Source organism: Littorina saxatilis, linkage group LG7 (assembly GCF_037325665.1).
Source record: "Littorina saxatilis isolate snail1 linkage group LG7, US_GU_Lsax_2.0, whole genome shotgun sequence".
Lineage (NCBI taxonomy): Eukaryota > Metazoa > Mollusca > Gastropoda > Littorinimorpha > Littorinidae > Littorina > Littorina saxatilis.
In genome coordinates, this window is record NC_090251.1 from 43,542,751 (window position 1) to 43,570,377 (window position 27,627).

At 41.3% G+C, this 27,627-nt stretch overlaps 2 protein-coding genes across 4 annotated transcripts in view; one reads left to right on the plus strand and one right to left on the minus strand.

The window, feature by feature from the left end:
- The window catches only part of LOC138971532 (double-stranded RNA-specific adenosine deaminase-like), a 27,110-nt gene extending 4,100 nt beyond the window's left edge, over positions 1-23,010 (plus strand). Inside the window, exons 3-13 of the mRNA XM_070344275.1 lie at positions 1-1,111; positions 1,556-1,623; positions 5,673-5,946; positions 8,444-8,591; positions 9,462-9,639; positions 10,141-10,234; positions 11,225-11,380; positions 12,789-12,895; positions 14,449-14,634; positions 15,999-16,239; positions 16,552-23,010. The exon at positions 1-1,111 is cut by the window's left edge and continues 316 nt beyond it. Of these exons, the coding sequence (XP_070200376.1) occupies positions 1-1,111; positions 1,556-1,623; positions 5,673-5,946; positions 8,444-8,591; positions 9,462-9,639; positions 10,141-10,234; positions 11,225-11,380; positions 12,789-12,895; positions 14,449-14,634; positions 15,999-16,239; positions 16,552-16,780 (2,792 nt within the window). The 3' untranslated portion in view covers positions 16,781-23,010. The remainder of the gene's footprint in view (positions 1,112-1,555; positions 1,624-5,672; positions 5,947-8,443; positions 8,592-9,461; positions 9,640-10,140; positions 10,235-11,224; positions 11,381-12,788; positions 12,896-14,448; positions 14,635-15,998; positions 16,240-16,551) is intronic.
- Positions 22,949-27,627, minus strand: part of LOC138971533 (SH3 domain-containing YSC84-like protein 1) — a 36,221-nt gene continuing 31,542 nt past the window's right edge. For all 3 annotated transcript variants that reach the window (XM_070344278.1, XM_070344279.1, XM_070344276.1), the window contains one exon: positions 22,949-27,230. In XM_070344278.1, coding sequence (XP_070200379.1) covers positions 27,121-27,230 — 110 coding nt within the window. In that variant the 3' untranslated portion in view covers positions 22,949-27,120. The remainder of the gene's footprint in view (positions 27,231-27,627) is intronic.

Genomic DNA, 27,627 nt, shown 5'->3' on the forward strand with positions numbered 1-27,627 from the left:
ACTACTTTGAAGAGGGAGGCGATGATGTGGATCCAAACATGGCCAGGTATCAAGACATGATGGGGGATCTCATGTTCACAGACATGCCGTGCCAGTATGACGAGGAAATGGACGAAGCGGAGAGGGGGATCCCTGCGGAGGAAGAGGTCATCTTCAGGATCAGCACGGAGCCAGGGCAGAGCATGTCAGTGTCCAAGCTTGCAGAGGTACTGGAAATGACAGAAGAGGAGATCAGACATCTGTTGCAAGCCTGCGCTCAGCATGTGCAAGTTTCAGGCCATCTTTGCAGCTTGACGGACAGCGGCAAGGTGTTAGCTCAAGAGAGATTCGAATCCGACCCATGTTATGAACAAGAGCGGCCATCCTATGAACAGAGTGGAGATACTTCTCACCTTGGAAAGCGTTCTCCAGGTGCACGAGCAGCGCTGCCGCCCTCACTACCTAAACAAGGCAAACCCCCAACACCACAGGAACTATTAGCAAGCTATCCAGATTTTGGTCCTAGTGATGGTGGGGCTCTGAACAGTAGCACACACGCACAGAAAAGTTCAACAGGAAAAGGGTGGGGTAGAGGAAGTGGCCGAGGCTTACTGGCTTTGACAGATGCTGAAACGTTTTTGGCTGTTAGAAGAGAACGTGCTCATACTGTTTTTGGCACGCATGATGTGAGGGACATTGAAGCACGGTCCATGCAACCCCCACCCCCTCCATCGTCTTTCTCACCATCTTCGCATCAGTCATTGCGGGTGACAACATCAGTTGCAGACCAAGATGGAAAGGGGGAGACAACAGGAGGCCTTCGCACTGTGGAAGTGGGAGAGCTAGACTGGAAACCTTTGAGTGCAGTCTCACCGAAAGCCGAGCCTGCAAGTGACGCAGGCCCAACTTTTCAGCCACCTTCTTACCACCAGGTGTTGCCGTCTGCACAGACACGGCCACCGACTGGAGCTGGGGGGTTGATGAGTTTACAGGGCCTACCAAGAGCTCCGTTTTCACAGATGCCCTCACCATCGCAAGGCCTGATGTCATCACAGAGCCAGCCGATACAGTTTGTTTCCATGCCGACATCGCTGCAGAGGTTCACTGGGGAAGGACTAACGCTTGTCTTCAGGTTAGTGGTTTTGTTTTTGAGCACTCCAGTTTTACTTTGTAACCTGTTTCAGTGTTCAGACCTAGTGTATAAACTCTGTGACAGTTATCTATTTTACTGCAAATGAAATTGACATGAACTTGCACTCATAGTCATACTGACACTCACACACACATGCAACGCACACACACCTGCACACATTCACATACACACACTGACGTACAAACGCACGCATACACACACACACACACACACACACTGACATACACACACACAAACGCACGCACACACACACGCACACACACACTGACAAACACACACACACACACACACAGATGGAAGGGGGAGATCTTATACAGGGGGTTCTATTAGCTAGAGGCTGCTACCGTCTGGATTATCCACTTTAAATCCTTTGTTCATATTGTTACCCAAATTATTGAACAAAAAATATATCAACTGTTTCAGGCCTCATGCCCCAGTGGATGTCATCGAGCAACAGATGAGTAAGACAGGGCTTTCGGCACACAGCTTTGGTAAGAGTCTGAGATACAGTTTAGATTCATTTGAAAGGAAATTAATGGATCTTTTTTGTTCAGAGTGAAAAACCATGAGTGTTTGTGTGTGACAGAGTGTTTGTTTGTGTGTGTGTGTGTTACTGTTAATGAGAGACAAAAAAAGTGTGTCACTGTGTGTGTGTGTGTGTGTGTGTTTGAGAGAGAAAACAAGTGTGTGTAAGGATGTATATGTTACAGTAAATTCATCAAACCAGTCAATTTGTAAATTTACTGAAATTTTGAGTAAATTTGTAAAGTTACTATTTCACTCAGTAAATTTACAAATTTACTGAAAAATTCAGGAAATTTACAAATTTACTGAGTTTGACACCCAGGAAATTTACAAATTTACTGAAACATTGTAAGCCTTATGCCATACACACACACACACAACACACACACACACACACACATTTTTTGATGGGAGAGAAGAATTTATTCACAAAACATCATTGTATTGAATTAAAAGAACAGACCATTGGCACACTCATTCCATAAAAAAAATCATTTGTTGCGGCAAGTGAGGCTTCCATGGCATTTTGAATTGCATTTTAGTTTTGCTTTGTAGCAGGAACATTTGTTCGTTTGGCACTTTCTTGGCCCACCAGCACAATTGCATTTGGTAAAACCTTGGCCCCCTGATGCTGACTCTGCTATAATAGCAGAGCGAAGAGATACGTGTTTGTCAAGATTCACATCTCTCATGGAGAGCAGTCTTTGAGGGCACAAATCAAATTGGTTTCGTGAATACCGCACTTTTAAAACCCCGGCCTTCACTGCTACAGTATAAATGTCAGTTGAAATGTCTCTGTTTAAAATGACACCTAAAATATTTCTGGCATCACCTCTGCCACGATCGACCATTGGCACGGGCACTGCCACATTGTCTCCCACTTCACCGCATTTGAAGTCCACTCTACTTCTTTTTACCATTCTCTCTGCCTGAGATAACTGGCCGGAGAATGCTTCTTTTCGAGCCCTTGTAACCCTCTCAACATGCGCAGTCAACATTGATGCATCGGAGGTTTGAAGTGGATCAGCTGTTGTGGTGGTTGGGTCAGCTGAAATAAGGGTGGCGTCAGCAGAGGCAGACGGTTCAGCTGAAGTCAGGGTGGCGTCAGCAGAGGCAGACGGTTCAGCTGAAGTCAGGGTGGTGTCAGTTGACAAGGCAGACGGTTCAGCTGAAGTCAGGGTGGCGTCAGCAGAGGCAGACGGTTCAGCTGAAGTCAAGTTTGCGTCAGTTGTAGAGTTGTCTGCAACAACTGATGATGCAGCTCTGGAAGCTGGCTGAGGCAAATCCAGTCTTCCCAAATCATCCTCTGACTCAAGATTGTCCAGGATTTCTCGTGGCAGGGTAGATGATGTCAGTCCGACGCGAGCTTCGTTTCCAAACAAGGCCGAGTATGGTGACCGCTTTATTGACTCACATGCGAAGCAAAAGTGAGTCTATGTACTCACCCGAGTCGTCCGTCCGTCCGTCCGTCCGGACGTCCGGACGTCCGTCCGTCCGTCCGGAAAACTTTAACGTTGGATATTTCTTGGACACTATTCAGTCTATCAGTACCAAATTTGGCAAGATGGTGTATGATGACAAGGCCCCCAAAAACATACATAGCATCTTGACCTTGCTTCAAGGTCAAGGTCGCAGGGGCCAGAAATGTTGTCTAAAAAACAGCTATTTTTCACATTTTTCCCATTTTCTCTGAAGTTTTTGAGATTCAATACCTCACCTATATATGATATATAGGGCAAAGTAAGCCCCATCTTTTGATACCAGTTTGGTTTACCTTGCTTCAAGGTCAAGGTCACAGGAGCTCTTCAAAGTTGGATTGTATACATATTTTGAAGTGACCTTGACCCTGAACTATGGAAGATAACTGTTTCAAACTTTAAAATTATGTGGGGCACATGTTATGCTTTCATCATGAGACACATTTGGTCACATATGATCAAGGTCAAGGTCACTTTGACCCTTATGAAATGTGACCAAAATAAGGTAGTGAACCACTAAAAGTGACCATTATCTCATGGTAGAAAGAGCCAATAAGCACCATTGTACTTCCTATGTCTTGAATTAACAGCTTTGTGTTGCATGACCTTGGATGACCTTGACCTTGAGGTCACATGTATTTTGGTAGGAAAAATGTGTAAAGCAGTTCTTAGTGTATGATGTCATTGCTAGGTTTGTCATGTAAAGGTCAAGGTCAAGCATGTGAGTCGTATGGGCTTTGCCCTTCTTGTTCCTGAATGGTAGGCAGAATTCTTGTGGAATTGAACGAATTTGATACCCGCGACCCAGTCTTGGCTCTTGTTGTCTGCGAGCCAAGCAACAAGCATGTCTTTAATGTCACCATTTGCCCCCTCAACTGATCCTTGGCTTTGGGGGTAACGGGGCTTGCCATGGACCATCTTTAATGAAGGCCAGAACTCCGTCAGTTCTGAAATAACATTTGCCGTGAACTCGGTTCCATTATCACTTTGCAGTATGACTGGAGCGCCAAGCAAAAGAAAAATGTCCAAAAGCTGGCTGGCAACTTCTGTTGGGCGTTTGCTTCTGATGGCGCGCAAGACACAAAATTTTGTTAGATGATCTTGGTAGACCATAATCCATTTGTAGCCGTTGCAACTCATTGACTGCATGTCGACTAAATCCACCTGACCTCGACAAAAAAAGTCTTTGGTGAGTATTGGCCGAACGACTACGCCTGTTGTTTTGGGTCTCGTTCTCTTCTTTTGGCATTCCAGGCACAGGGACTTGAATAGTTCAATGGCTTGCACGCTGATGTTGGCATATTTTTTCTTGATCTCCTTCATCATGCGGTCCCGACCTCCATGCCCAGTCGCGATGTGTGAAGCTCGGAGGACGTCAAATGTTTCTTCAATTGTAACGAAGTACATCGGGGTTTCCTCTGAATGCTCTCTTTTCTTGATAAGTTTTTCGACCGGTCCACACTGAAGAACTTCATACCTGTGACAACAGAAAACAAAAGTACACTCAAATGGAGAAAGAATTAGAATAACTGACACAAACAGAGAAAGATGAACACACATACACACAGCTGCAGTTACACACACACACATACACACAGAGGGAGAGGGAGAGAGAGACAGACACAGACAGAGATAGACAGAATGGAGAGAGAATTAGAATAACTGACACAAACAGAGAAAGATGAACACACACACACAGCTGCAGTTACACACACACACATACACACAGAGGGAGAGGGAGAGAGAGACAGACACAGACAGAGATAGACAGAATGGAGAGAGAATTGGAATAACTGACACAAACAGAGATAAAGAGAAGGTGGAGGGGTGTTAGAGAGCACACACACAAACACACGCACGCAAGAAAATAAAATGGTACTTACTGTCTCAGAATATGATAGTCATGTTGATTTTTTGACTCTTTGGACACAGCTGCAGTTTTCACGTCTTGTAGCATCTTTGAGTATTCTGCCTTTCCAAACAAATTATAGCATTTGCCTGCATATTTAATTTTGAAAAGTTCCTCTGTGAATCGATTTTCCATGTTGCTTGGGCAAGCCATCCTTGTCTTCCTTGGCAGCTCAGTGTGGACTAAACTATTAATTTACTTGTCACCGCATGTACTGAGCAGAACTCACACAAGCTGTCAAATCTTCACAAGTCTTGTTCAGCTCACATTTACTGAAACTATACTGAGCAGAACTCACACTGAACTCGCACAAGCTGTTAAATCTTCACAAGTCTTGTTCAGCTCACATTTACTGAAATTGTCCTTCACCATCCAGTAGATTTGTCAAAAATGAATCCCCAAATTTCAGTAAATTTGTAAATTTACTGAGTGAAATAGTAACTTTACAAATTTACTGAAAATTACAGTAAATTTACAAATTGACTGGTTTGATGAATTTACTGTAACATATACAGATGTGTTTTTGCATTTATGTGTGTACGTGTACATAGCTGCTCACGAACGTACTGAATGGTGAAAAAAAGGTTAAAGACGGTTAAGCTAACATTGACCTATCTCCTTTGGCTAGGCGGCATAGGCCCAACAGAAAGCAGCAGCCTTCACTATTCTGGCCCGGTTTCCATGGAAACTGGTATCCCACGATCCCACAGCTTGCCACTGTTGAACGCAGCAGGTGCTTCCTCCATGTCTGCCGGAGACAACTCGACCCTGAAGATTACGTCGGAGAGCTTTGCAGCTCTGAACAAGAACCCCATCAGTGCCTTGATGGAGTATGCCCAGTCACGGCGTATGCAGGCCATTATTGAGGTGGTTCATCAAAGAGGGCCCTCCCATCGCCCTGTGTGAGTTGGTTTTATCATTTTGTTTTGTTTTTTGAGGGGTATCTTTATTGGGGCATCAGAGTGTGTATAAACAGCTCCCTGCAGAAGGCATTGCTGGCAGTATTTTTGGTACCATGGAACCCCCTTTTTAAGACCCCCTAGCTTTAGACCTTGTTTTTCGGGACGTTTTGTTCATAACTTGGGCGGGGATGTAGCTCAGTCGGTAGCGCGCTGGATTTGTATCCAGTTGGCCGCTGTCAGCGTGAGTTCGTCCCCACGTTCGGCGAGAGATTTATTTCTCAGAGTCAACTTTGTGTGCAGACTCTCCTCGGTGTCCGAACACCCCCATGTGTACACGCAAGCACAAGACCAAGTGCGCACGAAAAAGATCCTGTAATCCATGTCAGAGTTCGGTGGGTTATAGAAACACGAAAATACCCAGCATGCTTCCTCCGAAAACGGCGTATGGCTGCCTAAATGGCGGGGTAAAAAAACGGTCATACACGTAAAATTCCACTCGTGCACAAAAAAAAAACCACGAGTGTAAGTGGGAGTTTCAGCCCACGAAGAAGAAGAAGAAGAAGTTCATAACTTCTGTAAATTAACTCCCATTAAGATTCCTTCCTTTATTAGACCTGATTTTTTTTGGGGGGGAGGTCTTATAAGGGGGGTTCCACTGTATCTTTATTGAGGCAGCTGAGTGTGTTAAAACTCCATACAGAGGACATTTTATGGCAGTGTATCAGTACACACAAATGTGGGGGATGCTTCTCAGATAATGGGATTTTTCAAATGCAGGACACTTACCAAGAAAAAAAAAATAACAGCAAGAATTTATTTTGCTATAATAGTATATATCGTATAACAGCCATTGGTATTTGTCCAGAGGGTAGGTAAACAAATTTAATGTGATGTCATCTTTAGTGTACATTTAGGATTCTGCATGTGAAATTTTGATTGCGTTTTTTGTGTGCAATGGAAAAGCTGTGTTTAATTAATATCATTGTTGTCTTCACCCTATGTCGATGTACATTTTCTGAATATGTAAATATGAATAAACATTGTTTAAACCAATTAATATAGTACGACTCCACAGCGTGGTCAACCTCAGCCAAGACAAACCTGCAGACCCTTGACCGTGTGCAAAACCAGGCCCTCCGACTCATCACTGGTGCAATGAAATCCACGCCCATCAAGGAAATGGAGAAGCTTACCACCATCCAACCCCTCTGTCAGAGAAGAGAAGCCAAGACTATGGTACAGGCCGAGAAGCTCAAGTGCCTACCCGACCACCCCATGAAGCACAGACTGAGCAACCTCACCAAGAACCGGCTCAAACGGAGCAGTTTTGTACACGAGAGCAAGAGACTTTCTCGACAGTACAGGGAAGTCCTCCCACAGAACACTCTACCTCTGACTCAAGAAGAAGAGGAAACCCCCAAGGCAACAGAGAAACCAGGCATCCAGATCTGCACCAGTGTTCCACATGTTACCTCAGGAGAAGATCAGAATGACACAGCCCGACAGGCACTCACCTTAGCCCTGATCGACGAACAGTACCCAAAAGAGGCGTGGATCCATGTATACACCGATGGATCAGCAACTAACGCCGTGCTCAATGGAGGTGCAGGCATTCTCATCCAGTTCCCTGGGGGACATACAGCTACATCCAGCGTTGCCACTGGCAAACACTGCACAAACTATAAAGCAGAAGCAGAAGCTCTCATGCAGGCCGCCTCCTTGGTTCAGGACTCCGCAGACCCTTGCTACCAAGTTGTCTTCCTCTCGGACGCCCTTTCAGTCCTTCAGGCCCTAGAGAACGACAAACTCCCACAGCTGGCCAAAGCATTACAGATGGTCAGACAAACCAGAAGAGTTGTCCTCCAGTGGATACCAGCACACTGTGGGATACCAGGAAATGAAAGGGCAGATGAGCTGGCGAAAGAAGGAGCCGTGGAAGACCAACCTGAAAACAGTGTCAGCTTTAGTGAGCAGAAGACAATCATCAAGGCATTGATGAGGCCAAGGACAAACAGAGATGACTACCACACAATGTCCAGAGAGCAGCAAGTCAACCTCATCAGGCTGCGTACTGGCCACAACAGGCTCAATGCTCACATGAACCGAAAGTTCAAGCTGGCGCCATCACCAACCTGTGCCTGCGGTCAAGAAGACCAAACAGCGGAACACATCTTACAGCGATGTCCCTTACTAGATGAGGAACGAAAAGAAGTGTGGCCGTCACCAACTCCCTTGCAGACCAAACTATACGGCAGTCGACAGGAGTTGGAGAAAACGACAACATTTATCACCAGTGCTGGACTGATTGTGTAACCTCTGCGAACGCCAAGAAGAAGAAGAAACCAATTAATATCATTTTTTAATTACCTTGATTCCTAAGACAGTGAGTTGTCAGCTGATGTCAGTTTGAATATAATATATATATATTGTATGCTGAAACTTGAAGAAGTAAAGGTTTCACTGTACGATGTGCTCACAGAGTAAACACTGTCTGCAGGTTTGTGATGGCAGCTAAGGTGGGCAGTCGTCAGTTTCCCGGTGTCACTTGTCACAACAAGAAGGATGGTCGCAAAGAAGCCGCTGACGTTGCACTGAGGACTCTTATCGCTGAGGGGCAGTACTCCGCTGCCACTCCTACCTCTTCTGTATGTTATTAGAGATATCTTCCTTCTTGTGAAAAGAATCGTGTAAAGCACCACAGATATTGTCCGGGCTTTTACGTGGGATAAGAGAGTATTACTCTTTAGTGTGTTCAAGATATCTTCCTCCTTGTGTAAAGCATAATATAAAGCACCACACATATATATTGTCTAGGCTTTTACGTGGAATAAGAGCATAGTACTCTTTGGTGTGTTAGAGATACCTTCCTCCGTGTGTAGATCATCATGTAAAGCCCCTCAGATGTTGTCCAGACTTTTGTATGGGATGACGGGCGCTGTGGCGGGGTGGTAAGACGTCGGCCTCTTAATCGGAAGGTCGAGGGTTCGAATCCCGGTCGCGGCCGCCTGGTGGGTTAAGAGTGGAGATTTTTCCGATCTCCCAGGTCAACTTATGTGCAGACCTGCTTAGTGGCTTATCCCCCTTCGTGTGCACACGCAAGCACAAGACCAAGTGCGCACGGAAAAGATCCTGTAATCCATGTCAGAGTTCGGTGGGTTATAGAAACACGAAAATATCCAGCATGCTTCCTCCGAAAGCGGCGTATGGCTGCCTTAATGGCAGGATAAAAAACGGTCATACACGTAAAATTCCACTCGTGCAAAAAACACGAGTGTACGTGGGAGTTTCAGCCCACGAACGCAGAAGAAGAAGAAGAAGTATGGGATAAGGGTGTCTTTCCGTTTAGTTTTACACTTACAATCCTTATTACCAAGAACCTGACCCTTTTTGTTGCAGAGCCAAAGGTTTTTGTTTGTTTTGTTTTTTAATCCACAGGCATTACTTCAATTTCTGCTGATATCATTTTTACACCAGGTTCCCAATTTGAAGTCATGTACTGTTCTCCCTCTTTTCAGGTTGACATTGCTCCAGAGAACATGACCCACTTTGACAAGGTTGCGGCCTTGACCCACCAGACCTTCAACTCCCTCATTGCCTCTATCCCAGAAAACCTTGCAGGCAGAAAGGTCATCGCGGGACTGGTGATGCAGCGTGGGGTGGACGATGTGGGGGTGGTCATCAGCATTGGGACAGGTAGGATTGTTTTTGCTCACCTTTTTTTCTTTTCAAGGGAATGGTGTAGATGCAAGCACAAGACCAAGTACGCACGGAAAAGATCCTGTAATCCATGTCCGAGTTCGGTGGATTGCAGAAACACAAGAATATCCAGGATGCACAAAAAAGCGTCAGAATAATCGATAAGACGATTGTGGCCGCTAAATGATTGAAGAAGATGAAGATACAAATACCATGGTGCCTGGGATGAAGGGACATCCCTGGGAGCAGCCCAGGGTGTCCTTACATTGCAGGTGTCCCCCTTTTTAGACCCCCCCCCCCCCCCCCCCCAATTTAAGACTTTCTCCTTAAACCTTGGTTTTTCAAATTTTCTGTTCATAACCTCTGTAAATTTACCCTCATTTTAAGACTCCCTCCTTTTTAAGACCTGATTTTTTTCAGCTTTTTGGAGGTCTTATAATATGGGTTCCACTGTACACAATACTCTGAGCTAACATTGTTTATAACTGTCTTGTGCAGGTAACCGCTGTATAACTGGAGACAAGCTGAGCCTGGAGGGAAACACAGTCAACGATTCCCACGCCGAAATCATCACCAGGAGAGGTTTCATGAGGTAGGAGATGGCATTTGACTGACAAGAGTGATAATCAGTTCCTATAATCAGAAGTGTCAATATGAACATGGCATCAAAACGACGTGCAATCTGCATTGAAATGTTGCACTTAGTCGTGAGTGAGTAGGTTAACACTTTCTACCACACCTCAGTCAGAATTGTAGTAACTGTGTAGTAACTGTATATCAAGACGCTGGAATGCAGGCGTTAGATCGACATTACAGGAAGCGACTGAAGCTAACCCTCTGAGCGGATATATCCGTACCTGGTCAGATAGAGCCATATGAGTGGGTACGGATATATCCGTACCTGGGAGACAATGAGTTAAGTCTTCTAAACTTTGTGTGATGATAACATGCTTTGAGATAAAGCTAAATCTTATCATTTTGAATATTTTAAAACTTAAAAAATATAAACTTATCAGCCTTGTAACATGTTAGCTCCCTGGATCGCATTCAACACCTGGAAGTATGTGTGTGTGTGCGTGTGGGAGTGAGTGTGCTCAAGTGTATGTGCTTGCAAACATATGACGTTTTACCTTTACTGCTTACTTTAGAGAGAGAGAGAGAGAGAGAGAGAGAGAGAGAGAGAGAGAGAGAGAGAGAGAGAACAATAGCAAATTTGCACGTGTTTTATCTATTTTTAGAATGACGTCATTTGTATTCTTACGTAATTTCCTTTCTGTTTTTACGTCATCGTTTGTTTTGATTCCATTACATGATTACTGAAGAAGGAGTTTTCACTCCGAAATATTTATTTCATTTTGGTGTTTGGGTGTTATTTTTTATTCTTATTCATTTTGAATATTTTTCAAGTTTTATTTGAAGTCATGGCAGAGACAAAAGGGCAAAATAAAAGTCGAGCCTATTTTAAGTTTTTTAGTTTTGTTGTACTCAAGCTTCATTTCTTTCTTTTTAAGGCATGAATTTATTGAAGTGTTGAGCTACAAATTACATCGTCAAGTTTTCACGAAAATGTCTTGCGTTACAGGTTTTTGTACCAGCAGTTGCTGACGTATGATCCGAACACCCCCCATGACCTGTTCGAAAAAGGCAACAGCGGCAAACTGAGGGTCAAGGCCGGCATAACCTTTCACCTTTACATCTCCACGGCACCGTGTGGAGATGGAGCTCTATTTTCTCCCAGGTCAGTACAACATAGATAAGTTTGATTTGAAGTTTTATTACAAAAAAAATTAAAAAAGCAGATATACAACAAAAATGACATCAAGAGCCAGAAGACAACAAAGGGTTATTTCGTTGAACTTTTATGTATTTTTATTTTTTTTAAATACACAATGACATTTCAAGACTATGAATGTTTTAAAATCAAGAGTGAGAAAACAGTATAGAATATTGTGTTTGTGTTTTTTGTGTAGGTCTGACTGTTAGTGGCCCAAAATGTTATGTTATGTAGTATGAAGTCTTATATCGCGCGCGTATCTCCAGACTCGGACTCAAGGCGCAGGGATCTATTTATGCCGTGTGAGATGGAATTTTTTACACAATACATCACGCATTCACATCGAGCAGCAAATCGCAGCCATTTCGGCGCATATCCTACTTTTCACGGCCTATTATTCCAAGTCACACGGGTATTTTGGTGGACATTTTTTTTATCTATGCCTATACAATTTTGCCAGGAAAAACCCTTTTGTCAATCGTGGGATCTTTAACGTGCACACCCCAATGTAGTGTACACGAAGGGACCTCGGTTTTTCGTCTCATCCGAAAGACTAGCACTTGAACCCACCACCTAGGTTAGAAAAGGGCGGAGAAAATTGCTAACGCCCTGACCCAGGGTCGAACTCGCAACCTCTCGCTTCCGAGCGCAAGTGCATTACCACTCGGCCACCCAGTCCTCGTAGATCTATGCAGATGTAGATTCTTTGCTTGAGTATTCAGGCAGTTACTAGACATTAACCTTTTTTTAGATTTTGATTCATGGATGAATGGCTGGCTGAGCAGGTGAATGGACTGATAGATCAGTAAATGAATAAAAAAGGTCCTTCGTCTTTGATATATTATATGATGAGGGGGTCCCCCCGCAGGTTAGGGGGAAGAATTTACCCGATGCTCCCCAGCATGTAAGAGGCGAATATAGTCAATGTTTGTAAAGATTTTAGTCAAGCAGTATGTAAGAAGTGTTAAGTCCTTTGTATTGGAAACTTGCATTCTCCCAGTAAGGTAATATATTGTACTACGTTGCAAGCCCCTGGAGCAATTTTTTGATTAGTGCTTTTGTGAACAAGAAGCAATTAACAAGTGGCTCTATCCCATCTCCCCCCCTTTCCCCGTCGCGATATAACCTTCGTGGTTGAAAACGACGTTAAACACCAAATAAAGAAAGATGATGAGGGGGTTGTGGGTGAATGAGAGGGATTGACAGTTTTTGGATGGATGGCTGGAGGACGGGCGTAAGGACAGACGGATGGATGATGGATTGACATATAAGACAGTTGATTAGATTTATAGACTGATGCTGGTTATAGTTGTGCATTGGTTATTATCTTTATGATGAAGTGATGATGCTGATGATTATGGGGATGTCACAGGGACGCGGCATCCAACTCGGGAGTGCTTGCTGGTGTTGAGAATAGAGAACACAGCCCCACATTCACCTCCAACGTACAGGGCCTGCTGCGTACCAAGATGGAAGGAGGTTTGTTTTCTGTGTGTGTGTGTCAGTGTGTGTGTGTTGGAGTGTTTGTCTGTTTTTTGTGTGCTTGTCTGTGTTTTTTTGCTTGTCTGTGTACCTGTTTTCATGTTAATGATTCCATTGTTGTTAAAGTTTTAATTTTTAATTGCGCATACAATACCAAATCTTACAATTGCCTAGCCCCAAAATGATCTAAAATAAAATCCTAAGAGGAGAAAAGTTGAAAAAGTAATTGACTTGTGCCTTAACCTTTAGCACGCCAGCGGCGATTTTCGTCGCCCAACCATTTCCCCCCCTTTGCCAGCCAGCAGCAATTAGCGTCGCCAGCACAAGGCTTGTTCGTATGACGAACTTCTTGTTCGCATTTGCATACGAGAATAACTGTATTTTTAACGGCACTTGAGCCAAAGCGAGACTCACTTCTTTCCGTTATCTCGTCGTGTCGTCTGCGCTGCATTTGAGTCGGTTTCGTTGAAGTTTTCTGCTTTTGTTTTTGCATCGATAAAGTACTTTAGCGCTTCGACAAGCAAGATGGAGGATGATGAGTTTGAAACTTTCTTTTGAGTTGTTTCTTGACAACAAATCGTATGCTGAATTGGAACGAATTACTGAGGAAGATCTTCGCAATGAACTGTGTATCGCGGTGAAGAAAATGACAGTTCGTCAAGTGACAGTTACGAAACGGAATTTACAAAAGTGCAGATGAATACAAACAGTGGCTGGTCCAGTTTAGTGAAATGACAGGACCAGCAAATATTACCAATAATCTGACTGCGTAGCAAATGCTTGACTTGCTTGTCGAAGAGACACTGCGTAGAAACTGACTCAAATTCAACGCAAAGCAAGCCAGTGACAAGACGTAAAAAGTGTGTGTGTTCGGAAATGGCGACCTGTGGATCTAGTGGAGATCAAAGCTTTTCTCTGCTTGTTGTTGCTAACCGAACTATTAAAAAAATCGTCCCATGACATGCACTGGTCCACAAATATATTTACAATGTATGTAGATACCAGGATCAGGAAGTTGGATAGTCAACATGATTACCTGATCAAAGGAGTTTCACCAGACATAGACTGGTTAGTTTCACAAAATTCCACGGACTAGCCAACACAACCCCTTTTCATTTTGTATTTATATTTATGCTAAGAAAATAATTGATGCATGCAAACAAAAATATTTTAATGTTAAATATAACCCCATCACAACCACAACGTTTCATGCTTATTAGTGCATCTTCAAAGAAGTTGTAAGTGTTGAAAGTTAGTGGGTGTTATTCTTACGCTAGGTAAGCAAAATAATGTGGCTACAGGGGAAGTAATGCTGGCTGGAATCTGGAGTGCTAAAGGTTAAAACAATTACACACATGCATATGTGGGGTGCTCGACTGTGCATACCTGAGTTGGCAAGGGCATAAGAATGTTGCAGTATTTCACTTTGGTTTGTAGATGAGAGAGCAGGTGCATTGTTTGTAGCATTGCATATGCCAAACTTGACAAAAGTAGGCTCATACAGAGGAGCATAGACTAACAAGGCCTATCACTGTATGTTCTGGCAACAGGAGAAGGGACAATTCCGGTGGATACAAAGGAAGTGACAATGCAGACATGGGATGGTGTTGTCAGAGGCGAACGCCTTCGTACAATGTCTTGTACCGACAAAATCTGCCGCTGGAACGTTCTTGGTCTGCAGGGGGCACTACTCTCACATTTTGTGGAGCCTGTGTATCTGGATTCTCTCACCCTGGGTGAGTAACGAGATTGTTGTGTTTGTATTGCAGAAGATTAAATATTGTTTTCATATTTACATTTGTCAAGTTTTGACTAAATGTTTTAACATAGAGGGGGAATCGAGACGAGGGTCGTGGTGTGTGTGTGTGTGTGTCTGTCTGTCTGTGTGTGTGTGTGTGTCTAGCGATTAAGAGTAAACTACTGGACCGATCTTTATGAAATTTTACATGAGAGTTCCTGGGTATGATATCCCCTGACGTTTTTTTCATTTTTTGGATAAATGTCTTTGATGACGTCATATCCGGCTTTTTGTAAAAGTTGTGGCACACCCTCATTTTTCAATAAAATTGATTGAAATTTTGGCAAAGCAATCTTTGACAAAGGCCGGACTTTGGTATTGCATTTCCGCTTGGGGGCTTAAAAATTAATAAATGACTTTGGTCATTAAAAATCTGAAAATTGTAATTAAAATTATTTTTTTATAAAACGATCCAAAATTACGTTCAACCTATTCTTCATCATTTTCTGATTCCAAAAACATATACATATGTTATATTCAGATTAAAAACAAGCTCTGAAAATAACAAAATTGAAAATATAAAAATTATGATTCAAATTAAATTTCCAAAATCGATTTAGAAACAATTTCATAGTATTCCTTGTCGGTTCCTGATTCCAAAAACATATAGATATGTTTGGATTAAAAACATGCTCAGAAAGTTAAAACGAAGAGAGGTACAGAAAAGCATGCTATGCAGCACAGCGCAACCACCCCCGCGCTAAACAGGCTCGTTAATTTCACTGCCTTTTGCACGAGCGGCAGACTACGGTCATTGTGAAAAAATGCAGTGCGTTTAGTTTCATTCTGTGAGTTTCACAGCTTGACTAAGTGTAGTAATTTCGCCTTACGCGACTTGTTTTTCATTTTTGTCCTTGTGAATTGAAAGAGGTTGAATATTGTGTCAGTAGTGAGATGGGTGTATTATTGATGACAAATTATGAAAAGCTGCATGCATGCAGAGTATGTGCTTTTAGCAACAACGAAATTCTGTTAACACCAATGTTAGTTGAACGAAGTTTTCTGACAGTTATATGGGGTATGCATTTCCATGCTGTTTTATCTGTTTGATAATATGTGAATCTTAGCTGCCAGACTTCTTATGAAAATAGCTAATTAATCATATTTGCGGATTCAGAAATGTGTCTTTGATAAAAATTGAAGGGGGGGGGGGGGGGGCTGAAATTAAGAGGCTGGGGAGAGAGCAGGGCCTTAGATTGAGGGGCTAGGAGGAGGAGGGGGGGGGGGGGGGTTAAAAGGGGAGTTCCACAGTACCTGTTTTCTCTGTGGCTTGTTCATTACAATCCGTCTCCCTGTTTCCAGGATTTTTGTATGACCACGGCCATCTCTCGCGGGCTGTCTGCTGTCGATTAGCACGTGATCCTCCACCCCTGGAGACGGTTCTGCCGTCCGGTTTCCACCTCAACCACCCCTGGCTGGGACGTGTGACGGCATGTCAGCCGCTGAGAGAGACACAGAAAACCAAAGCCTTCAGTATCAACTGGACGTTGGGTGACCCGAAGCCTGAGGTACTGGACGGGACCCTGGGGCACTGCCACACTGTGTGAGTTTTGCTTTCTGGTTTTCTTGCTGGTTTGTTGTGTTGTCTTATATTAGTGTTAAGTTTAGGAAGTGTAAGAACATGAAATCTTTTAAGAATACAAAATCTTTGGTGTTGGTTGGGGTTTGTTTGTTACACATGCGCATTTGCACACACGCACGCACACACTTACACTAACACTAACACCCACACACACACACACTCACTCACACACACATACAGGACAACTTTTGGTTGGTACCTGGGGTGGTCCCTATAGACCGATTCGACTGTACCATGACGAGCAATTCATGCAAATAATACTGTATTCGACAGAGTGGAAAAGCAGCTGTTCTCTCGCCTGGCCAAACGCTCACTGTACGACAACTTCAAGCAGGTGGCCCAGCATTTCGGGCGTCCGGATCTTCTTCATGCCCGCACCTACCACCAGAACAAGATGGCTGTCGCTGACTTTCAGGCCGCCAAAATCGCCATGATCAAGAAGTTCCAGCAGTTGGGGTGTGGTTGGGTGAAGAAGCCGGTTGAAGAGGAAATGTTTTCTTAGGAAGGAATCCTATTTTTCAGCATTGCATCTGGCACACAGAGCTTTAGGGTTTGTTCCCTTGAAATTTCTGACCTCCATAAAAACAGACTGCTGTGTAGAAAGCACTGCAGGCTGAAAAACTGGGGGATAGAAATTTTGCACCTTGGGCTCCAAGCCAAAACATGGCCTTGTAAAAACAGTGGGAAAGTGTATGCTAAACAGTACTCTCTTAGTCACGCATCTCTGTTGGTCACACTCTTCAGCAGTTTAATGCCAGTGGAGTTTACTGAGGGGGATGTGTGTAGAAAAGTGCTTTCCTTGCTGTTTTGCTGGCCATGTTGGTTTGCATGGGTTGATGCAGCTGTGAAAAATTCTCACTGGAAAATCCATGCAAAATTTATTGGGCTTGGAGCAACTGGATGCTCAGGTTTTCCCATTTTTGCTGTCTTTGTCATTTTTATTAAATTCATTCAAGGCCTGTTCGAGTCTCCTATTTGTTTCTGTGTCACAGTGCACGTGTAATGCCAAATTCAAAATTGTGCACAAAAATCATTGTATACTTTTTGTTTATTTGTGGGTTTTTTTTAATTGAAATTTTTACATAAAAATGGGAAAACGGAAACCAGTTTTTGAGGTGAAAAGCTCAATAATTCAGCAAGCGATAAACAAAGCTATTGATCTGTGTGCAACGTAAAATGCTGAACGCTGGGATTCGGACCAAAGAACAACAGGAAACCCCTATTCGACTTAAACGGAACATTTGGTTGACATTTGAGAAAAACTGGCTCGAAACATTATTCCGATTCATTGATGAAGATTGCTGTTGTCATGTGGTTTGACGAGATGATTATCCCGTTTTTGTTTTCCGGTTGAAGAGTTTGATGTTGTTTGTATGGTTTGTTGTTGACTGGTAGGCCCTGAAACACCTTATGTAACATGTAGGAAGCATGAACTGACTGTTTAGGGTTGTTTTTCAACATTGTCAGCGGCATACTGTGTTGTCTTTTTGGTGGTCTACCAGTTACAGGATTGGACTTTTCCTTTTTCTCAGGACATTGCTTTTCATAATTCATAATTGGTTTTTCATAATTCATTATTGTTTTTTCATAATTCATTGTTGATTTTTTTGTAAAATAAGGAGATTGGATGTTTATGGTTGCTTGATTTTTGTGTAGATGTCTTGGATTACAGTGCTGAGTATATATAGTTTCTGTTTATATTTGTTTCTTTTATTTTGATGACTGAATGAAAGTAGGATGGATGGGCACCAAAATTGAAGGACATACAAATGGGTGGACAAGATAATTCTATATGTCGACAATACTCGCACTTTATAAAGAATTGCTGGTCCATGTTTCTGTATGTCACTGGATGTGGGCAGGAAGTTTAATAAATGAATAGTAACTGTGTGCATGTGTGTGTATGTGGGGTTTGTGTGTGTGTGTGTGTGTGTGAGACATTAAATAAATGTTCTGTGTCTGAGTGTCATATTCCTGTTTTTGACTTTTGAGTTCAGGTATTGCAATATTTTTTGTCATGCAGGAGCGTTAAGAAAAGAACAAGGAAGGGTTTGCATGGAGAGGGTTGGATATCACAGAGAGATGTGTGAGAAAGTTGAAAGAAGAGAAACTCGGAGCACATGGCTACTTTCATATTTGCTCTATATTATATTACTCGTATCATTGCCATTTTTACTCATTTAGACTTCTCATTTGATGAAAAAGGAAGTTACTTGTCTACAACTTTGAAAGAATGAGGATATTTTCATCGTGCAGTACATTGTACGGCACAAAGCTGCCATTTTCACTCACAGTTATCGTTTGCTGAAAAAAGCAATGTTTTGAAAAAGGAAAGTTTTTTGACTGCGAATCATTGAGAATATCACATGCTTACCAGGCCGAAACAGTATAAATGTTTTTGTCAGTTTTGAAACCACTTAAAAACTGCCTTCAGATTGCATGAATCGATGGACCTTGTTGTCAGCTTGTGACCTTGACATGACCTTCATTGTCACCATGGTGACCTCTGGTACTAAAAAAAAAAAAGATCCCAAGCCATGGTGCATGAAGCATTGAACACAGCTGCTGGTGTTTTTTTCCTTGTCCATTAGAAACATGAACAATAAACAAACAAAAACTTGAAACACTTTCAGAAAAAACAAATTTGTGACAGTGATTTGCAGAAAGTCAGCCTAATCTTGTCAAAGTGTTTCTGGAATCTTCGGGTTCCTAATTGGTGTTAGGAATTTGCTTGTTGCATGATCAGGGAAGGCAGAAGGATTGAAAAATAAACGCCCAGAAAGGCAGAGAGACCTTCTGGAAGAGACCGCTGCTTTATCTGATTAAGCAACAAGTTCAAGTCGGCGCTGTACATGCGTCAGCTGAATTCTTTCCGAGATGTCACTGTTGGTTAAACAGTTGTTATTGTTGGTGTTTGCTCTGTGTTCTTGTTTTATTGTTCCTGTTGTAATGGCCAGGGAAAGGCAGGAGGGATATGTGAATCCTCAAATGACTATTGTTGCATGTGAAGTCATTTTCTTCACACTTTTGTCAACTTGAATGCAACAAAACAAAGCCACTTGTACTAACAAGCAAGCAAATAGAAACATTATACACATGCATGCACACACACACAACACACAACACACACCGATAGTACACTGTACTGCTTTTTCGATATTTCGATGGACTGGCTGGTCCAAGGGTTGTTACGCAGAAGGCCAGCTTCACAGTAATGTTTTAGTTTGCTGTATGCAATGGCCTTCAGCTAGTACACATGATTGTTCCTTGAAACGAAGAGATTTATCTAATACTGTGCTGTACATTGTACTTAGCAGCATAACATAACCTACTGTATCTTACATTGTAGGTGTGTATGCATGATAGTGGGATGAACATATAGGTGTTATAGTTAACCCCCCGCGGGTTAGGGGGAAGAATTTACCCGATGCTCCCCAGCATGTCGTAAGAGGCGACTAACGGATTCTGTTTCTCCTTTTACCCTTGTTAAGTGTTTCTTGTATAGAATATAGTCAATGTTTTGTAAAGATTTTAGTCAAGCAGTATGTAAGAAATGTTAGTCCTTTGTACTGGAAACTTGCATTCTCCCAGTAAGGTCATATATTGTACTACGTTGCAAGCCCCTGGAGCAATTTTTTGATTAGTGCTTTTGTGAACAAGAAACAATTAACAAGTGGCTCTATCCCATCCCCCCCCTTTCCCCGTCGCGATTAAAAACGACGTTAAACACCAAATAAAGAAAGAAAGTGTTGTAGTTAAAAGTACAGTGATACCTGCGATGTAAGGCCCTTCTGGTGAAAGGACTCCTCCCAAGAAAGGACACTTTCTGTTGTCCCATCGTCTATTAAAATTGAACTTCAACAAAATATACCTGTCTTGACAGGCCACTTGCAATGTAAGAACGTGTTTGGCTGGTCTGAAGGGTGTCCTTTCATCACAGGTACCACTGTAACTAAATAGTTGTTTTGTGCTGGGGTTTAATGGAATATACCTTGCATTTGTATGTATTATGTGACAACGTGCCAATTACAATTAGCTGTTGCTATAATTAATAGCAGCTGAGGAAGTGTGCCACTTATGTTCTTGTGGAAAGCACTAGCTTGTACAAGTATCTGTATATCTAACAAGAGTTCTGTGAGATCAGAATTATTATAGTCACACTCATTCGTTGTGTAGTTTTATTATTGACTGCTGAGAGGAACTATACAACCCCGGCTTGTCCGATTCTTCAGGGTTGTGTCTCTTGATTTGATACAGTTCTAATATGTAGAACATACATAGTACCTGCAGGCTCCCTATCTTTCTTTTTCTGTGGATAACTATGTCATATGGGTATGTATGATATTGAACTGCTATATGCAACAGTACATCCATATTATTCTTTTTGCTGATATTGATTTATCAATACCCCCCGCGGGTTAGGGGGAAGAATTTACCCGATGCTCCCCAGCATGTCGTAAGAGGCGACTAACGGATTCTGTTTCTCTTTTTACCCTTGTTAAGTGTTTCTTGTATAGAATATAGTCAATTTTTGTAAAGATTTTAGTCAAGCAGTATGTATGAAATGTTAAGTCCTTTGTACTGGAAACTTGCATTCTCCCAGTAAGGTAATACATTGTACTACGTTGCAAGCCCCTGGAGCAAATTTTTGATTAGTGCTTTTGTGAACAAGAAACAATTGACAAGTGGCTCTATCCCATCTCCCCCTTTCCCCGTCGCGATATAACCTTCGTGGTTGAAAACGACTTTAAACACCAAATAAAGAAAGAAAGAAAAGAAAGATTTATCAATTATTACTAGATTTGTTTTGTTTTGCTTTTGTCGCTATAGATTTGTTGTTAAGATGTCATCTCTGTTTGTTGGAGATTCGATTCTTAGGTGCTAGCTTCGTTGCAAGCCCCTGGAGCAATTTTTTTGATTAGTGCTTTTGTGAACAAGAAACAATTAACAAGTGGCTCTATCCCATCTCCCCCCTTTCCCCGTCGCGATATAACCTTGAACGGTTGAAAACGACGTTAAACACCAAATAAAGAAAGAAAGAAAGAAAGGTGCTAGCTTCCTCCGTCTCCATAACGAAGAGGGTCAGCTAAGGTTGATGATCATTATATTGTGCCATGTAAGTGTTGTTCGGGCAATTTGAACGTTATAGTGTTCTGCAGGTTTAGGTCACAGGACAGAAAAAATAGGGTGTTGCCCTTCTATATTTTCATGTACATTCATAATCACAGCAGCTTTAGTGACTGGTCATAAAGCACTGATTTTAATTACAGATTATTTTTGTATTACATGTAGAAGATTTACTCCAGATCATCGATGCTTCCTGAAATTCTGGACACAATACTGTATATGGGGCAGAACATTGAAAATGATCGAAACAATGATTGTGTGTTGTACTGTGAAGTCATTCGAGACTTTGCAGTGCTATTTTAAAAGCTCAAAATATGAATCTACATGTAGTATTACATGGATATAGATGTGTCCTACTTATATTACTTTTGCTATTGTTGGAAGGCGCATATAAGTGCATATAAAAAGCATGTATTTTTTGAATATTTTGCTACGGTTTTCCTCTGTATAATTAACCAGAATGCTTCATTCTTGTGTTTATATTAATTTCTATTGTTTTATAAAATTATTTTAAAGAAGCATTATGAGTTTGCAGATGCTCTTTTCAAATTTGTGGTCATTTATTCTTTTCTAGTTTGCTTGCAGAAATTATACTGTTCATTAAATGTTGTCACTTTGTCACTATATAGAACTATGGATGTTTGTAATGTGGTATGTTTTCTTAATTCCTCCTTCGCTATTCGCATGACTAGTGGGACCCATAAATTGCAGACACAGAATGTGTTGTGCTTTGTCTCAGATTAAGTATGATGATTTCCCCTCTAACTGGTGCTGTGTGGAGAATTATTAGCTTTAATCTAGCTTTTTTGGGTTTGAATACATGCTTCAGAAAGTTGATAATCATGCATTCCATTGTAGTTCCTTAGAAGAGTGGATTTCACAAGATATAGTTATTAGAGACCAAGTGCCATATGCATTGTACATTACATTGTTTCACCTTTTCCAAAAAGAAACCAGAGTTTTACTTCAGTGAGTTATTTATTTTGCTGATATAATATTGAGTGAGCCTTGATGTAAATTGATGAAGATGCTTGCAGAGACGACAGCAGTTTTTGTGCGATTTGATTTTGTATTCAGTTTCAAAGAAACAGTTATTAAAGAATTAGGTCAAGATCAGGTTTAGAAAATGTTCTCTGCTTTGGCAGTTTATATAATATACATGTTTCAAAACTCAAAATTCAAACAGTAATTAGGTCAAGATCAGGTTTCAAAATTGTTCTGTTTTGGCAGTTGCGCTGTATGCTAATGTTTCAAAACTTGAAATTCAAATAGTAACACTGCAACTGCAAATAATTTCCAACTGGTTTCCATAGCACCACTGTGGACATCTGTAGAAGTTTTGAGGTCTGCAGAATCAGTCGACAATAATAAGCTCACCCAAATCAAAATGTGATTGTTTAATCTCCTGTGTTTGGCATATTGTATTTTGCTGTATGTTTGTTGCATGCAATCGCATGTGTAATTCAGATATCTTTTATAGACATAAGATCGTAATAAAGATAACACACAGTGCACCAACTTTCTTTCATCGGTAAACAGAAGATATATGTTTTAGCTTTTTTATTCAATGCTTTTGCTTTTATTAATAAAAACTCTGGTAAACAAGTCTGGTATTAGAGGCAACAAAAAGTGAGAATGAAGAATGTCAGAGTGTGTGTGTGTGGGAGTGGAAGAAAAGGTGCAACTAGACATGAAATCTAACATTAATCCAGAGAAAGCTGAGGTCTAGGCTCTTCAAGAAGTAACAGGAAAACCAAATGCTCATACGACTCACCTTCATTTTAAGTAAGGCCGACAAAAAAAATAGGTGTGGTTACGGTTACATAGCCAAAAAAAATAGGTGTGGTTAAGGTAACAGCCAAAAAAAATAGGTGTGGTTAAGGTAACATAGCCCAAAAAAATAGGCTAGAAAGGTAGGCAATCACTTTTTTTTAAAAAATTTTTTTTTCTAATGTGTACAAATTAAACCTACTTGACAGGGAAATAAGTGTGCGACTCTGGCGCTTTCGCTTTCATTGCGTTTTCTGCACTCGTTTTCTTGTTTTTGTGGTTTTTTTTTTTGACAAATGTAATAAAAAGTTATAGGGTCGGCCCCCAAAAAAAGGGTAGGTCGGGTTACCGTAACCACACCTATTTTTTTTTTAGGCCTAATATGAATCAGTACAATAATAAATGCTGCTGCAGCATCATAACCATTCAAGACAATCAGAATTCCTTCATGCTACTGATTGACCAGGCCAAGATCAATCCCTCTGTGACTTTGAAATATGACCAGGAACAGGCAGACTTACATGTTGAGGTCGTTAAACCCTGGAAGTATGTGAAGTATCAAAGATCTGGCATCAGAAACGAAGCAAATGTTTTTGACCAAAACTTAACCCCACTGTTGCCTTCAACTTTGCTGAAGGTCAGCCAGACTTGGGTCATGTCTAGAGGTCATCATAATTAAACCCTAGAAATGTAAAAAGTTTTACAGCTCGGTAGCTTCAAAAACACCTGAGAGAAAAATATCAATGTTGGGTTTTGTTCACCGACGATCCGCTGGACGTCCATACTGACGAACACTGCTCATTATACTAGATGTATGACTCACTGATTACTCAGGTGAAGTGGATAGAGCCAGAAACCGCATTATTTCAAAATTCACCCAAATAGGCACGATATACAAATCTGTAAAGGGGATTTGTTCTCTTACATTGCAGCTGTGTTTTTGATTATAAAAAAAAGCCACTGACTGTGACAAAAATATAAGCTCTGATTATGGTAGACATTAATGCACAGATGGAACAACAGTTATTAGACATAAGAGTACTATTTCATAACAATAACAAACCAATATCAACAATTTACCTGTACATCAACATCCAACCATATATGATAATAGCATTTAAAAATACCATCACAATGCCTTAATTGACATGGTAAAACAACATGTAACAGACTAACAGCATTTCAGCCCTTAATTGTCATTTAAGAATACATGTAGCTGAATAAAAAAAAATTATATTTAAAATCACATGAAACAGACTAACAGCATTTCAGCACTTAATTGGCATTTCAGAATGCATTTAGCTGAAAATAAACTTTTTTGACAGAGAACCATGTTAAGATAAGCGGCCAAAGAGCTTAGTAATAATAGCGTACCTTACTTCTTGGGAGGTAAACGATGGACACCATAACAAATCAGTCCCAGGTTTTACATTGAAAATATGAGTTTTCCTCCACTTTGGCACATACCAAAAATCTACACCTAGCTGCTTTCTGGACAGAGTGTGAATTTTGTTTTTGAAGTTGTTATGTAACTGACACCTTTGCAGATCTCGGAACCCCTGTTTTGCATTTTGAGTATTCTACAACAAACTTGGTGTATTTTCGAAAAAATGAGTGTACTCCACACAACATTAATTTGAACATCGATGATTCAAACATGCTTCCCACGCCTATGTTTTACCAACATTTAAAATAAATGCTTCTTTTAATCTGTCATGACAAAAGCTGTAATCATTGATCAAATGCAGAGTTATACAGTTATTTTAATCATTCAAAGAAGCAGAAAAAAAACCAGTCTTAAAAATATTTCTCGTCTTATTTATTTTCCACCGACCGTACTGATCGTATTTTAGACAATCAAGCGTACAAAATATGGCAAAATCGTATGGGTTCCCAGGTCTGCCTTTGTTAATCTGTGCAATTAATTTAAAACGTTTACCCTTGTTGCTTTTGAGTATGTGCCCAAGTGGAAGGATTAACTCTTAATATCAAGGCAGATCTGTGATGGCTGACGTGACCATTTACGTGAAAAAAAAAGTATTTTTAAAGAGAAACAGATATAATTTCCTGTGCTGAAACTCCTACGTACACTCGTGTTTTGTGCGAGTGGGTTTTTATGAGTATGACCATTTTTACCCTGCCATTTAAGCTGTCACATGCCGATTTTGGGGGATGCATGCATAATATTTTCGAGTTTCTATAACCCAACGAACTCTGACAAGGATTACCGGATCTTTTCCCTGCGTACTTGGTCTTGTGCTTGCGTGTACATGCACACAAAGGGGAAAAGGGGACTAGCAGGTCTGCACATAAACCAGGGAGATCAGAAAAATCTCTACCCTTAACCCACCAGAAGCAGCCGGGATTCGAAAACCCAACCTCCTGCATGGGAGGCATGCAGCGTCTTTACCACTAGGCTATTGCGTGCGTAAAAAACCGATAGCAAAATAAGATCAGCAGTATGCTTGTCAGAGCGCTTACCTACATACAATCAGAAACAAGAAGGGCAAAGCCCATACGACTCACATGCTTTACACATTTTTCCTACCAAAATACATGTGACCTTGACCCAAGGTCAAGGTCATCCAAGGTCAAAGCTGTTAATTCAAGACATAGGAAGTACAATGGTGCTTATTGGCTCTTTCTACCATGAGATATGGTCACTTTTAGTGGTTCACTACCTTATTTTGGTCACATTTCATAAGGGTCAAAGTGACCTTGACCTTGATCATATGTGACCAAATGTGTCTCATGATGAAAGCATAACATGTGCCCCACATAATTTTTAAGTTTGAAACAGTTATCTTCCATAGTTCAGGGTCAAGGTCACTTCAAAATATGTATACAATCCAACTTTGAAGAGCTCCTGTGACCTTGACCTTGAAGCAAGGTAAACCAAACTGGTATCAAAAGATGGGGCTTACTTTGCCCTATATATCATATATAGGTGAGGTATTCAATCTCAAAAACTTCAGAGAAAATGGGAAAAATGTGAAAAATAGCTGGTTTTTAGGCAACATTTATGGCCCCTGCGACTTTGACCTTGAAGCAAGGTCAAGATGCTATGTATGTTTTTTGGGGCCTTGTCATCATACACCATCTTGCCAAATTTGGTACTGATAGACTGAATAGTGTCCAAGAAATATCCAACGTTAAAGTTTTCCGGACGTCCGGACGGACGGACGACTCGGGTGAGTACATAGACTCACTTTTGCTTCGCATGTGAGTAAAAAAACCGGGCACATGGATGCATGATCTGACAGAAAGACGGACAAACATACGCGGCATCATATTTTAAGATTTTATAAACCCTGAGCAGCGATTTGTAACAACTTACACTGTATAGATACACACAGAGATCATACATCTACTTTAAGTTTTTCATATATATGTTAATTTTGGCAATCAGAACTATTTATATGACAAAACCATGGACCCAATCAACCCTATTGAAATATGCTGACTTTTTGAAATGGAAAGACCAGTAACTTTGTAACGTTAAAGTTGCATAGCTTTCTTGTTGCTGAGCAATATACCTGAGATCTGTACATTAATTTGTGACAATGTACATGTGTGCATGATATGCACACATGCACAAACACACACACACACACACATACACACACACCCGCATACTCTCTCCTGTCTGTTCAGCAAGATTTCTCAATATCAAATAACACACACACACAACACACACACATGCACACACACACACACACACACACACACACACATACACATTCTCTCTCTCTCTTGTCTGTTCAGCAAGAGTTCTCACCACCAACTAACACACACACACACACACACACACACACACACACACACACACACACACACACACACACACACACACACACACACACACACATACAAGTGCTCTCACCTATCTGTTCAGCAAGATTTCTCAATATAGAATAACACACACACACACACCAACATCACCAGTTACACAAGTTTAACATAGTTAGCAGGAAAGATGCCAGTGCGCCACCCAATCTTGCCTTCCCACCAGTCATCCTGTGTGTCGGTGCGAGTCAACACTTCAATCTGGTCGCCTGCAACAAAAAAGTGTAAAATGCCATTGAAACCAACAACATCAAGACCACTAAACTTTACTTGAAACAATACTTTATGGGACTTTTAAAACTGTATGCCATTTGTAAATCACAGCAGACAAACACATACAGAGGAACCCGCTTTTACGACCTTCCAAAATTTGAGAAACGCAGGTCTTAAAAAGGAAGAAGACTTAAACTGGGGGTAAATTTACAGAGATTATCAACAGGAAATATTTGAAAACAGGGTCTTAAAAAGGAGGGAGTCTTAATTAAACTGGGGGTAAATTTACAGAGGGTATGAACAGGAAATATTTGAAAACAGGGTCTTAAAAAGGAGGGAGTCTTAAACTGGGGGGTCTTAAAAGGGGGGTTCCACTGTACATGTATTTGCATT